We start from the raw sequence: 12,670 nt of genomic DNA on the forward strand, positions 1-12,670 counted from the left end.
AGAGCTGGCACCAAGACTAAAGACTCTTAGCAAACATGAAAAGAATTTATTTTTTTAAATTTACAAAGTGCTTTGTAAAATTGCATGAGGTAAACTTGAACAGAAATTTTGAAATAATGTAAACCAAACATCTTTTCAAAGAACTGTATAAACCAACCCCCATGATGCTGAGATTGCAGTATGAGATGGGGGAATTTATATTGAGAACATGAAGTTTTGTCCCCCTTGCTGCAGTGGTTGTCTCCATCAGGCAGCAGTGACAGTCAAGAACAACTCTTGAACAATTTCTCCTGGACTTGTTGGGGCAAATAAGTGCCTTTGGGCAGTGCTGTCATCAAGACAAAAGTGTCTTAGCAAACATGAAAAAACCTCATTTTTTAAAGTGTACGAAGTGCTTTGCAAAACTGCACAAGGCAAATTTGAATGGAAATTCAGAGACAATGTAAACCAAAACTCTTTCAAAAGAACTGTATAAACCAACCTCATGATGCTGAGATTGCAGTATGAGATGGGGGGGTTTATATTGAGAACATGAAGTTTTGTCCCCCTTGCTGCAGTGGTTGTCTCCATCAAGCAGCAGTGACAATGAAGAACAACTCCTGCAGCATGAACAATTTCTCCTGAATTTGTGGGGGGAAAGGCTCCCCCAGGGTCTTCTGCATTCTGCTGATGAAGTCATTCATCTTCAGCTGAATGTCCAGCTGGCTGATGTCATCGCTGTCCTGGAGCCTGGCCTTGGCTTTCTGAGCAATCAGTTTCATCCGGTCACTGACAGAGGTCCACAGGTGCTCTGCAAAAGGAAATGCTGGTGGGGAGAGGCAGCACCCAAAGGGCAGCCTGAGCTGCTGGGATGGACCCCAGGGTGCCACAGGCAGTGCTGGAAATGGGACTGATCCTCTTGTTATCCTCCATGGTTCTGCACAAGACTTTGGGAAGAAGGAACTGGCCCCTCCTGGAGCTCATTTGGCATGCAGAGAGAGCCCAGGAATGGGGAAGGGGCAAGGCTTGTATAATCCTTGTCTTCTGTGGGAATGCAAAATGGGCAGCTACAAAGGAGTCTCCAAAGAGCCCAACAACAGTGATTATTATCTAGGAGTTCAGGGGCAGTGAGACTTTGCATATATCATGGTGGATTCCTCTGCATTCATTCATGACAGCCTTAACCCTGGGCTAAAGCACCTGAAGTTGGAAGAGACTTCTGGCAAAATAGTGTTTTGTGACTGTGCCACTTTCCTGGGGTCAGAATTGCTGCTGTTTCCATGGCTGCTGTGGGTGTGTTCCCTGCACAGTTTACCAAGTGCTGAAAGTGTCCTGGCTTGCCCAAAGGAGGGCTTCAGAGACAGTGAGGGGTCTAGAGGGGAAGCCACATGAGGAGTGGCTTAGGTCACTTGCTGTGTTCAGCCTCAAGGAGACAGATCAGACCTCACTGGGGTCTACATCTTCCTCAGGAGGGAGGGGCAGCTCCATCTCTGCTCTGTAGGACGGTGACAGGACCTGAGGGAATGGGTGGAGATGTGCCAAGGGAGATTTAGGTTGGCTTTTAGGAAAAAGTCTTCCCGCACAGAGTGGTTGGGCACTGAACAAGCTCCCCAGGGAACAGTCATGGCTCCAAAGCTGCCAGAGCTCCAGGAGCATGTGGACAACTCTCAGGCACAGGGTGGATTATGGGATGTCTGTGGAGGGGCAGTAGTGTGTCTCTTTAAACCTGGGATATTCTATGATCCCTTTGCCTTCTGCTTTTCCTCCTAAACCACCCTATTCTTCCACCCACTGTGCAGCAACTTTGACCACAGTGGGTACAAAGCACCCTCTTGTGCACTGTCCAGTGCTGGGAAGTGCTTCCAAGGTTAGTTTGTAGGGGCTCAACTTGGCAAAGCAAGGTGGGTGCTCTGATTAATGCAACATCACTTTTTGACTGCTGGGAATAGTTCCTGTCATGGATGGAGGCACACTGTCTTTCTAAGATTCACTGGCCATGAGTCCAGTAGTGATGAGAGGAGGAAGAGGAATTTGACTGTTGTGCTGCAGCCTCTTGATGAGACAGGGCCAGAACAAGCACTGCTTACCCAGTTTTACACTGTGGTAACTCAGCAGCAGCAAACTCAAGTACTGCAGCATCTCATCCCACCTTTGCCACGTTGCTGTTTCATCCTAGGACAGAAGACAGTATTTGGTTGTTAGAAGTTTTCTCAGAAGAAAAAAAAAGTCAAAGGAGAGGTTGGACTGGATACCTGGAATTGTGGCAGCACAGAGGAGTGGCTCAGGAAATACAGGATCTTGTCCAGAGACATGGATGAGGTTGTGGGCACGTCACAACTATGCTGGAATAGCAGCTCCAGCAGTCTGCAGCGCAGGAGCTGGCTCTCCATGGTGTTTAACAAAGCTTCCCTGCAACACAAAAGGAATTTACTTTGGTGGACACCACAGCCTGACCAGAGACAACTGTTCCAGCATGCTCCTGCTGACCTAGTGCAGATGTGGGGTGACTGCAGGGGCTACCCAGCCATGGCTTGGAAGGAAGACCACCAGATGTGGTGAGAGACCTTTGTTATCCATGTTTTCATCCTCAGGTGTGACCAGCAGCAGCTGGAAGTGAGTACAGTCTCTAAAGCAAACTGAGCTGCTTCTTCACCCTGCCCAGCAGCCTGTGTGGCAGTGGCTCATTGCTGCTGCCTTGCAGGGAGCCCAGCCAAGCAAGGGTGATGTGGGGTCAGGAGTAGAAGGATCTACATCTGTCCTGGGCAAAGTGACACCTTGGTTAGAGTCAGTTTGGCTTGGTTTATACCTGGTGTGTGCACAGAGTTCTGCTGAAAGGATGTGAAGGGCTGCTTGCTGGGCATTGAAAGATGGGTTTGAAATGCTTGGGGGCTTAGTGGTCTCTTCACTCCCTTGTGCTTTGGCTTCACATTTGAATTTCTTAAAGAAGCAAACAAAGGATGTCAAGGCAAAGCTGCAGGAACTGCATCATATTTCTGACTACCTGGTTGCCCATGGGAATCAGTGATGTCTTTTTACCAGTGCTTGGCTGTGCTGCACAGTACTGCTTTTCAGACCCTCCTTACAGTTTTAAGGTCACAACTTTACCAAGTGGGAGAATTGACTGTTCTCAGCAGCACACCACCTTGGGTGTGTTTCCATCAACACATCATCTGCTCAGCTGGTGATGCTGCATCTCCATGGGGGAGACAGCCACGCTCTTGCTGGCTGGCCTTTCTATATGCTGTAGAACTTTATGTATCCAGACTTGGATGTAAATTGGGAAACAGATAATTGATCACACAGGCAAATGCTGCCTTGCACATGCTTGTCTCACCTTTGGCTCCTCAGGGGGATATTCAGTATGAACGGGAAGATGTCGTCTGCAATCTTACGGGAGCTGCAGGTGGGAGATCTGTCCACTTCCACTGCCATGGCCAGCATCCGCTGCAGCAGGAGCATCGTCCTGGCCGAGAGGGGACAGTCAGCACAGGGGCACTCTGCCCCTCAGCTTGCCAGGCAAAGCCTTGGGGATGGTCCCTGCTTCAGCCTTGTGTGGTGAGGGGTATGGGAATGCAGTGGACCAGGTTTGGTGTCTGCTGGTGGCTTCTGAATCTGATGCTTTTGCAAGCAAAGCTCATCCCCAGATTGACCCTTGGGCAGTCTTGGTGGCTCTCCCGAGTGCTGGAGCAGCATGGGGCTGCCTGGGCTGTGGGCCACAAGCTCCAGCCTTACACTGCATGCAAGAGGATGGCACTGAGCCAGTTTTCTACGAGGTGAGAGTCTTTTGCTGACCAAGTCTTTAACACAAAGGAGAACCAGCAAAGCTGGTCACAGGTACAGCCTGGCTTCCCTGAACTGACAGTGAGAGAGTGACTCTGGCTTCTGCCTGACTTGGCTCCATGATAATGCCAGCAGGGAGTTTGGAATTCTGGAGCTTACTTTTGGGCAGAGAAAGCTGTCTGGGCCTGCTCTGTCTGAGGGCTGGCCAGCCTTGGTGAAGATGATCCGTGTTCAGCCCTGGCTTCTTGCAGCTGTTCCCGGGGCTGGGAGAACCCAATTCCTGTAACTGCTACCACCAACCAATTGACCACTTCCCTGGAACAGAAACAAGAATTTTATTGGGGATGTGCCATGTTTTGCTGTGTTCTGACCTCTAGATCCACTTAGAGCTGGAGGAAAGGCCCTGACTATGAAGAGTATGTTCCACGCACTTGGACAAGTTAGGAACTAGCTCTGTTGAACAGCCCAACAAAGGAGCTCTCTTGATTTGTACACTTGCCTGCAGACTGCCTCCTTCTCAGTCCTGTCCTGAGCAATGCAAATCTGACCTCATCCCTGGAAAAAGCCCATTCTGTTGTGACTGGAAAGGCCTTGCATCATCTGTGGTGGTTTGCTTTTGTAAATATTTTCCTAGTCCCTATAGCTGGCCCTTTGTCTCCCAAGTCTGCTTCTTGGAAAGTCCGAAAGTCTGGCTGGAGTCTTGACAAATGTTCCCTAAGCCCCTGCCTCTGAGCTTCTGGTTAGAGAACAAGGAGGAGGTGTCCCTTACTTGACATTGTTGAAGCACAAGTCACATGAAAGCACTTTCTTGGCAATTGACTTCTGCAGCTGGTATGACTTCAGATTGTGCTGGAAGTCATCCTCCAGGGTCTGTACCACGTACTGCAGGAAGAGGAGCCAGCCAGGGGGCTTCTCCTGGGGGCAGAGGGAGAGCACGTGAGTCTGGTGGGACCACAGGCCTAGGAACACCAGGGAAGCTGGCTGTCTTGGGAGTGTACTGATGTACCTACTGAGGAGTAGTTGTAGGAGGAGCTGCCTGGCTCAGGCAAGACCCTGAAGGGCATTGCTGGGCATTGCACTAGTGCTGTGACCCAGAGTTTATCTGCACCTTCTTCAGTGGGACAACCTGCCTAAAACTGTGCAGAGTAAGGGAGCACTGTGGATAAATGTGGGATTCCCAGCTGTTGGATTCACTGTTGGACTGGCCAGCTCTGCAGCAGAGCACAGCCACAGGAAGCATTTAGGAACACTCACCCTCCCTTAGGCAGCGTGTGCTGGATGATCCCTGCCCCATGTGACACACAAGGTGCCAAGTACCTGCTGCTCCATGATGAATTTCACCAGTGTCCAGTCCCATCCCAGCGTGGTGATGTTGGCTGGATGGAGCCTGCAAGGACAGCCATGTCTGTTTGTGCTGACCTGCCTGACCATGTGCTTGGAGGCATGGCAGCCTCTTAGCCCTTCCCCAGCCACTCCCAGCCCCACCTGGCTCAGGTGCCTTCCTCTCTCCATCTTTGCCCTCATCCCTTCTCCTGCCCATAACACATTAATTTTTTGGAAGTACCTGACAGGGTTTATACTCCAGGGAGATGCCCAGGACTCCTATGTCTGTGGCCTCATAAAACATTGTACCTCTCTGTGGGAAGCCTGAGGAAACTGAGGGAGCTACTCCAGCCACTGGCACTGCTGCAGCCCAGGGAAGGCACTTCTTCCATGTCACAGCAGTGAAAAATGAGACCTGTGCTTCAGGGCAAGGCAAGCACACTCTTCCGTCCCCAGGGGCTCCCTTGTGTCACAAGCTGTCCCTGACCCACCCTCAGAGAGCCCAGGGTGTGCCTCTGTTGGCAGGAGGATTATCCTGGGTTATAGGGGAAATCGCTCCCTGTTCTGTGGGTGAGCCCCACAGAAAATAACCCTTAGGCTGGGCAGACCCCTGGAAACACCTAGCCAGCCCTGGGAGCAGGGGAACACATACATTTGGATCTTCATCAGCAGTGTGTAGATGTCATTGAGGATCTCCCCTTCGTGGGTGTCCAACAGCATCTGTTTGATCAGGTGGCAGATGATGTCTTTGGGGGGACGGTGCTGGCAGGAGACAAACTCGTTCAGGAAACACAAGGTGCCCTCCAGGATGTTCTCCTCCATGGTGGTGTGCACCATGCTCAGCTTCCCCCTGGGGATGAGCTCAGGTTTCTGCTGTGTGCAAGGCAAGACAATGGGTGAAAGATCCCCAGACACAGAGAAACCCAGTTGTGATGTGGGGCCCACTGTGAAGGGAACTGCAATAACCAGAGCCCCCAACTGTCTGTCAAAGGGGAGCAAGGGCTGCTCCAAACCCTGTTTACCTTCTGTGTGTCCCTGTTGGGTGCTGTGCCTTGGAGGAAGAGGTGCTGGACTCCACTCCTGCTGAAGTTGTGCAGTTTATCCAGCAAGGCCTTGCTGTCAGCATCAGTCCTGGCTGGGGTGGCTTGCTGGATTGGTTGGTGTGCTGGGAAGTCACTTGCTTCTGGCAAAGACCTTTGGGGCTTTCCTGATGTTATAGGAATGGTTGGGGCAGGACTCAGCCTTGGGGGGAGGTTCCTTTCCAGGCAGGGCTGGGGAGGATCCTCCTCTGGGCCATCAGCTCCCATGCTGCTGTTGCTGTCCAGGCTGGGGGGAGATGGGGACTGGCAGTCTGAGTCTGACTCTGAGTCCAAGCTGCTGTTAAAGGCAGTAGTGCTGTAATCTTGCTCTGGGCTCCAGCTGTGGTGCCTAGAGACAGGAGAAAGGCAGTTGCAGTTCTCCATGGTTTCTGCTTTGACCATGGTGGAACTGAGCTTCTCAGAAGTGTTGTGCGATGCTGGTGCAGGGCTTGGCTCTGGAACTGCCTGTGTTTCTTTTTCTGCAGAGGGGCAGAGTTGGGGATGGGACTTGTGTGCTGCTGGGGCAGCATTTCTGGAGTTCTGAGCAGCACCAAGGGTGGACTGGAGAAGGCTGCACATGTCCTCAGTCAGGTCAATGATGGCGAGGCTGCTCGACGCTGTTGGGTCTGAGTTTGCATCCTCACAGGTCAGGTCAATGATCTCCTGTGGGGACAGAGCAGCAGTGTCAATGTCCTGTCCTGCCAGGAGCCCTTGCTATGGCACTGTAGTCCCAGTCTAAGAGAGAAAAGGGCACCAGCCTAGAAAAGGGGCAAAGACCCTTCTGCTTGTCCAAGGGGGACTGTGGCCCTGAGCTCTGGGATCAGCCTTCCCTGGCACCACAGCTGAGCCTGAGCCCAACCCAGGCTCTTCCCCACTCCCCTCAGGGCTCACGTCCTCGTGCCTTGGCTCGGAGCAGACCTGGCTGCCTGCTCAGCTCCTTCCCATGACAGGGAAATGCCAGTCCTGCTGCCATGTCCAGGGAGGGCAACAGAAGCACTGGGAGCTCTCCTGTACCCAGGCGCTGGCAGGAACAGCACGGGATCCAAACCCTGCCGCCTCTTCCGTGTCACATCACCTGCTCTGGAGGACAGGAGTGGCAGGAAACGAAGCTGCCTTTTGATCTGTGGCACCAGTCGGAGCTACAGTAACCCTGACACTTTGGGGACTCCCATCTGGGCCTCGCTGGGCAAAGCAGGCTCCGAGGGGCAGCAGGAGCAGCAGGGGAGGCAGCTGTGCCTGCACCAGCAGCAGATCACACACTACACTTCCCAAGCTTTTGGAAGGCCCAGGCAGGGTCAGAGCCTGTTTGCTCTTGGGAAAAAAATCTCCCTCAGCACCTCAAAGCAGCGAAAACGTTTAGCAGAGAATTTAAATCCACTTTCCTCCCCCGGCTCAAACCTGCTGCCTTCCCCAAGGAGAGGGCAAAGCCCAGCGGGCTGCGGGACGCAAGAGGAGCTGCGGAGGGAGGGAGGTGCAGGGCTCCAACCGCCTCAGGACCCGGGACAGCGGTGCAGGGCCGGGGACAAACCGTGTTTCCCCGTCCGGGCCCGAGCCTCGTGCCCGCAACCGCCGCCGCACGGCCTCACCTGCCCCAGAGCCGCCGGCGGAGCGGGACAGGGCGCAGGAGCGGCACGGGGAGCAGGGGCGGCAGCCGCCCCACCGCATCCCGACCCCGCCGGGTGCTGAGCTCTGCAGGGCCGGACCCTTCTCAGGGTGCAGCGAGGGCACCGCGACACGCTGTGGCAGGCACCGGGCTCTTGCTGAGGGTATATGGCCAAGGAGGCCGGGACCGCTGCGGGGAGCGCGCTTGTGGAACGGGGCTCTGCTGGCGGGAGGTGCCCGCGGCGACCCGAGCCCGGCTGGGAAGAGGGTGGGAAGTCCCTGAGGACGCGGCTGGGACGGGACGGGACCGGGGAACACACGCCCACCCCCTCCACTGCCCCCGAGGCTGCTCGTCCGTGCGCGCCTCCCGTCCTTGCCCGCCATGGCAGCGCCGCCATCTTGTTTGGGGCAGCAGCGGCGCCGTGCCCGGCGGGAGCCGCGGACTCACGGCGGGGCCGGGCAGCGAGTGGCGGGAGCGGCAGGGCTGGAGCGGCGGCGAGCGGGCGCCCTCCGAGTCCGAATCGCTGACGAGGACCACACTGTTGTCCATCTCGGCGTCGGGCGCCGGCTCCGCTCCGCCGGTGGGGCCGCGCCGGGCGCGGGGGGGCGGCGGAAGTGGCGTCAGGCGCGGTGCCGGGGCGGGGCGCGCGCGGCGGTGGCGGTGCCGGTGGCGGCGGCCCCGCCATGGCGGTGTCGCCCTACGTGCAGGCCATGCAGGAGCTGTTCCGCGCCAACACGCGGAGCCGCGAGTTCCCGGCGCACGGCGCCAAGGTGCACTCGGTGGCCTGGAGCTGCTGCGGCCGCCGCCTCGCCTCCGGCTCCTTCGACAAGACCGCCAGCGTCTTCCTGCTCGAGAAGGACCGGCTGGTGAGAGAGATCCGCCGGCATCGGGCGGGCGGGGGCGGCGCGGGTTGGTACCGGGAGCCCTTGGGCAGCCCGGGCGCGGCTGCTTGGGCTGGGGTCCGGAAGCGGGAGAGTGTCCCGGTGTTCGGTGCGGGCCTGGGGGTGGGTACCCGGTGTGCACCGGAACAGGAGCTTCGCGAGGGGCAGCGCAGGCCGGGTCTGCCGGCCGGGAAGGGAGCTGGTGGTGCCCGGCGGGGTTCTCCACCCTGGCCGGCCGTGGGCGGGAGCTGTGACCATGGTGGGACTGGGGTGGCGGGGGGCGCCTCCTGATCTGTCCCAGCTGGGATGCAGTGTGCTGGGATGTGGGGCAGGAGCTGGAGCAGAGCTGGGCACAGCCTCACGTCGTCTGCTCGCACCCTCCAGGTGAAGGAGAACAACTACCGCGGCCACGGGGACAGCGTGGACCAGCTCTGCTGGCACCCCAGCAACCCGGACCTGTTTGTCACAGCGTCAGGGGACAAAACCATCCGCATCTGGGATGTCCGCACCACCAAGTGCATCGCCACTGTCAACACCAAAGGTGAGTCCTGCCTTCCCAGGGCACCTTCCCAGCTGGGTCCTGGCAGGAGCTCAGCTGTGTGGGACCCATCTGCAGTGGCACAGAGCTTTGCACCTTTCCTGTGGTTGTTTCTGGTTTGGACACCTTTGCTTTATATTTGTGTTGCACTCATCATATGAGAGCTGATTTACCGTGGGTTCAGGACTGGTAGAACTGCTGAAATAAGGTGCTGGCTGTTAAAATGTCATTTGTACTTGTCTCTGGAGTCAGTGGGCCGTGGGGCTGGAGGCTGAGGAAAAGCATGTTTACAGAGAGGTGTGGTGGAAATGAAAGTTTGTGTGGATTCAGAAAAACTATTTGAATTCATGTGCTGCTTAACCCAAATACCATCTATGGTCTTGGAAATGTCCAGTTTTGAGTTGTTGGGGCTGGGAATGGCATTGTAAAGTTGTGTAACAGCAACCTGCCATGTTCTTACCTTTATTCAAAGGTATTTTTGGCTTCTGCTTTTTCTGGATCTCAGAGATGACAGGATTCACAGGATCTTTGGCATGACCTTGTTTGGTGATTGCTGTGGTCCCATCTTGGCTGAAATGGGCTGTGACGTATTTGTTTTCAAGCTGTACTTGTCACAAGTTTGGTTTTGCTGGATAGCTGCTGTGCAGGGTTTGTGTGTTAGACTGAAGAACTGGCAGTCTTTCCCATTTGGGAATGGTTTGGAGTGGAAGTGGGACCTGCTGTCCTTTCAGGTGAGAACATCAACATCTGCTGGAGCCCTGATGGACAGACCATTGCCGTGGGGAACAAGGATGATGTGGTCACCTTCATTGATGCCAAGACACATCGCTCCAAAGCTGAGGAACAGTTCAAGTTTGAGGTGAACGAGATCTCCTGGAACAACGATAACAACATGTTCTTCCTCACCAACGGGAATGGCTGCATCAACATCCTCAGGCAGGTGCCCGTGGCTGCTGGTGGGCTGGGCTGGCTGCAGTCATTTGCAAGTGCCTTTGCTGCTTTTGGGAAAGCTGAGCCCCGCATTCCAGCAATCCCCTGCCCTCTGGTGGGAATGAGCTTGCCTGGAGCTCAGGTTGCCACAGCTGTGGGCTGGGCTCAGCTCCCCAAAATGGTCCCTGATGCTTTGCCTCCTTCACTGGACACTCAGTGAGTCCTGCCTTGGCAGGGTTTGCTTCCAGTCCTAGTGTGCCTCATGCCTGCCCTGCTCTAGGAAATCCCTGTGCTTCTCTCACTGCTCCCTGCCCTCTCCCTTCACCTCCACAGCTACCCAGAGCTGAAACCCATCCAGTCCATCAATGCCCATCCTTCCAACTGCATCTGCATCAAGTTTGATCCCATGGGGAAGTACTTTGCCACAGGCAGTGCTGATGCACTGGTCAGCCTCTGGGACGTGGATGAGCTGGTGTGTGTGAGGTGCTTCTCCAGGTAGGTAGAGCTGTTCCAAAATTGTTTTCCCCCTCTCTGGGGACGGTGGTGGCAGTGCCTCACTGTCTGCTCCCCTGGGTTGCTACAGGCTGGACTGGCCCGTGCGGACGTTGAGCTTCAGCCACGATGGGAAGATGCTGGCCTCAGCATCAGAAGATCACTTCATTGACATTGCTGAGGTGGAGACAGGTAATGGTTTTATTTTGGGGAACAGCAAGGAGGGAATTGGATGGAGAAGTGCTGGTAGAGCTGGGAGGACACAGGGAGATCCGTCTGCTAAGGAAGAGCTTTCCTGTGCAGAGAATGCCATGAGGGGGAGCCTGTGCCTCAGAAGTCTGTGGCAGACATGCCTGTCATGTCTGTACCTTGTCACTGGGTGACTAAAAGGCGCTGGAGCAGCGTTTGTGCTGCCTCTCCCCTTTGCTGAGGGAAGCAGCAGGTGCTTGGCTCGGGGAGGTGAGCAGCAGAGGGGGCTGGAGGCTCTCCAGGCTGACCTGGCTCCTTTTCCATGCAGGAGAGAAGCTCTGGGAGGTGCAGTGTGAATCTCCCACCTTCACAGTGGCCTGGCACCCGAAGAGGCCTCTGCTGGCCTTCGCCTGTGACGACAAAGATGGCAAATATGACAGCAGCAGGGAGGCTGGCACTGTCAAGCTTTTCGGGCTCCCCAACGACTCCTGATGAAGCTGCTGCACCCAGGGAGGCAGCACCTGCCTGCCCTCGAGGGTGGGAGCTTAGCACAGGTGGGGCAAGGAGCTGGCTCATCTTCTTGCCAGCCTGGCAGGGCTGTGACCTCGGGCTCAGCTCGGTGTGTCCTGTTCTTGGGAGCTTTATAAACAGGCAGCTGTGTGCTGGGGAGAATGGGGGGATTCTGGCAGGGCCCCCCTCTGCTGCCTCATCTCTGGGGCATGGGGGGGGCTTGTTCCAAAGGCAAGCGGCCAAAGAAAAGCAGTCACTGAAGGCGGCTGCTGAGGAGCCTCCCATGGGAGGTGCTCTGCTTTGACCAGGCTCCCCAGCAGTGATGAGATACCTGACTGTCCCCTTGTCCCTAAAAGCCTGGTGGCAAGGGCAGCTCTGGGAGCACAACCTGCCTCTCCCCCTCCCAGACATCCCATGTCTCTTCCCTGTGCTGGGGCAACGGGGGGAGGGTGGGTGGGGGGATTTGAACTGGTAGATGTTTTCCAGCTGGGGTTTTTTTAAAATATTTGTGGTGTCTTTTTCTAATTTTGATAAATCCTCTTCCTTAACGAAGGTGGCTGTGGCTATTTGAGGGGAACAAGGGGGGTGCTGAGCTGCTCTCCCTTCCCCTGCCTCCTTCCCTGGGCCATAGCAAGGCCCTGAGAAGAGGGGTCTGTCGGGGATTGTCGCTTTTGTCCCCGCTGCCTGTCCCCGCTCTCGGTGTCCCCTGTCCTGCGCTGTCACCGCACCAGGGGGCGCTGCGTCCCCACGGTGGGGACAGGTGACAGCGGGGACACTGCTCAGATCGGGACATGGAGGACGCTGCAGGTTCCGTGCCACGGCCGCCAGCCCCGGGCACAGCCCTTCCTTCCCCTGCCCTGTGCCCACTGCCCAGGGAGGGCTCTGGGGATTTCTGCCTGCCTGCAGCGTCGTGCCGGGTCACAGGGCACAGCCTGCCTGCAGTGGAGACCTTGCCTGCAAGATCTCTGCCTTTCTCTACCCTCATATTTCCTTCTGACAGAAGCTTTTCTGGGTGACTGCTCTGCTGATGCCGCCTGGGTAACAGCTGAGCTCTTTGCTGGTAAATGATGGCACATCAGTCAGAGCTGAGGCTGGCACCAGGCTGAAACCTGAACTGTGCCAAGCGTGGGCACTGCCAGGGCCGCTGCCTCGGTGTGGGGACATGAGGTGCACCATGCCCACAGCCTCAGGCTCCTCTCTTGGAGTGGTGGAATTCTGTAACCCATCAGAAACAGCCCCTGGACCCCTGGGTATCCACAGTCATTCAGTGAGGGAAGTCCTGGAGTCAAGGGGAAGGGGGAGAAACCCTCATGCCGTGTCCGTGGCACATCCCTTTTTTCTTGTCCCCAACCCCAGAGAGGACAGA

General features: G+C 56.0%; 2 protein-coding genes across 5 annotated transcripts; one reads left to right on the forward strand and one right to left on the reverse strand.

Moving 5' to 3' along the window:
* Window positions 1-24: 24 nt before the first annotated feature.
* SIMC1 (SUMO interacting motifs containing 1) lies at window positions 25-8,449 on the reverse strand. Of its 4 annotated transcripts, none has more exons than XM_077186595.1 (10): window positions 8,090-8,449; window positions 6,105-6,824; window positions 5,735-5,952; window positions 5,077-5,146; window positions 4,529-4,674; window positions 3,919-4,074; window positions 3,314-3,442; window positions 2,232-2,388; window positions 2,067-2,151; window positions 25-790 (listed from the first exon to the last, which is right to left on the reverse strand). In XM_077186595.1, exons 1-10 carry the CDS (start codon window positions 8,447-8,449, stop codon window positions 570-572), a joined length of 2,262 nt encoding a protein of 753 aa, XP_077042710.1. In that variant the 3' UTR covers window positions 25-569. The 4 variants fall into 4 exon arrangements, with proteins under 4 accessions (XP_077042710.1, XP_054498537.2, XP_054498536.2 ...); XM_054642562.2 differs by having other exon boundaries at window positions 5,735-5,955; XM_054642561.2 differs by having other exon boundaries at window positions 5,735-5,955; window positions 8,212-8,373.
* Window positions 8,448-11,856, forward strand: THOC3 (THO complex subunit 3). Its single transcript, XM_054642568.2, has 6 exons — window positions 8,448-8,630; window positions 9,030-9,186; window positions 9,915-10,119; window positions 10,447-10,608; window positions 10,697-10,797; window positions 11,123-11,856. Exons 1-6 carry the CDS (start codon window positions 8,448-8,450, stop codon window positions 11,284-11,286), a joined length of 972 nt encoding a protein of 323 aa, XP_054498543.1. The 3' UTR covers window positions 11,287-11,856.
* Window positions 11,857-12,670: the final 814 nt, after the last annotated feature.

Source organism: Agelaius phoeniceus, chromosome 15 (assembly GCF_051311805.1).
Source record: "Agelaius phoeniceus isolate bAgePho1 chromosome 15, bAgePho1.hap1, whole genome shotgun sequence".
NCBI classification, from domain to species: domain Eukaryota; kingdom Metazoa; phylum Chordata; class Aves; order Passeriformes; family Icteridae; genus Agelaius; species Agelaius phoeniceus.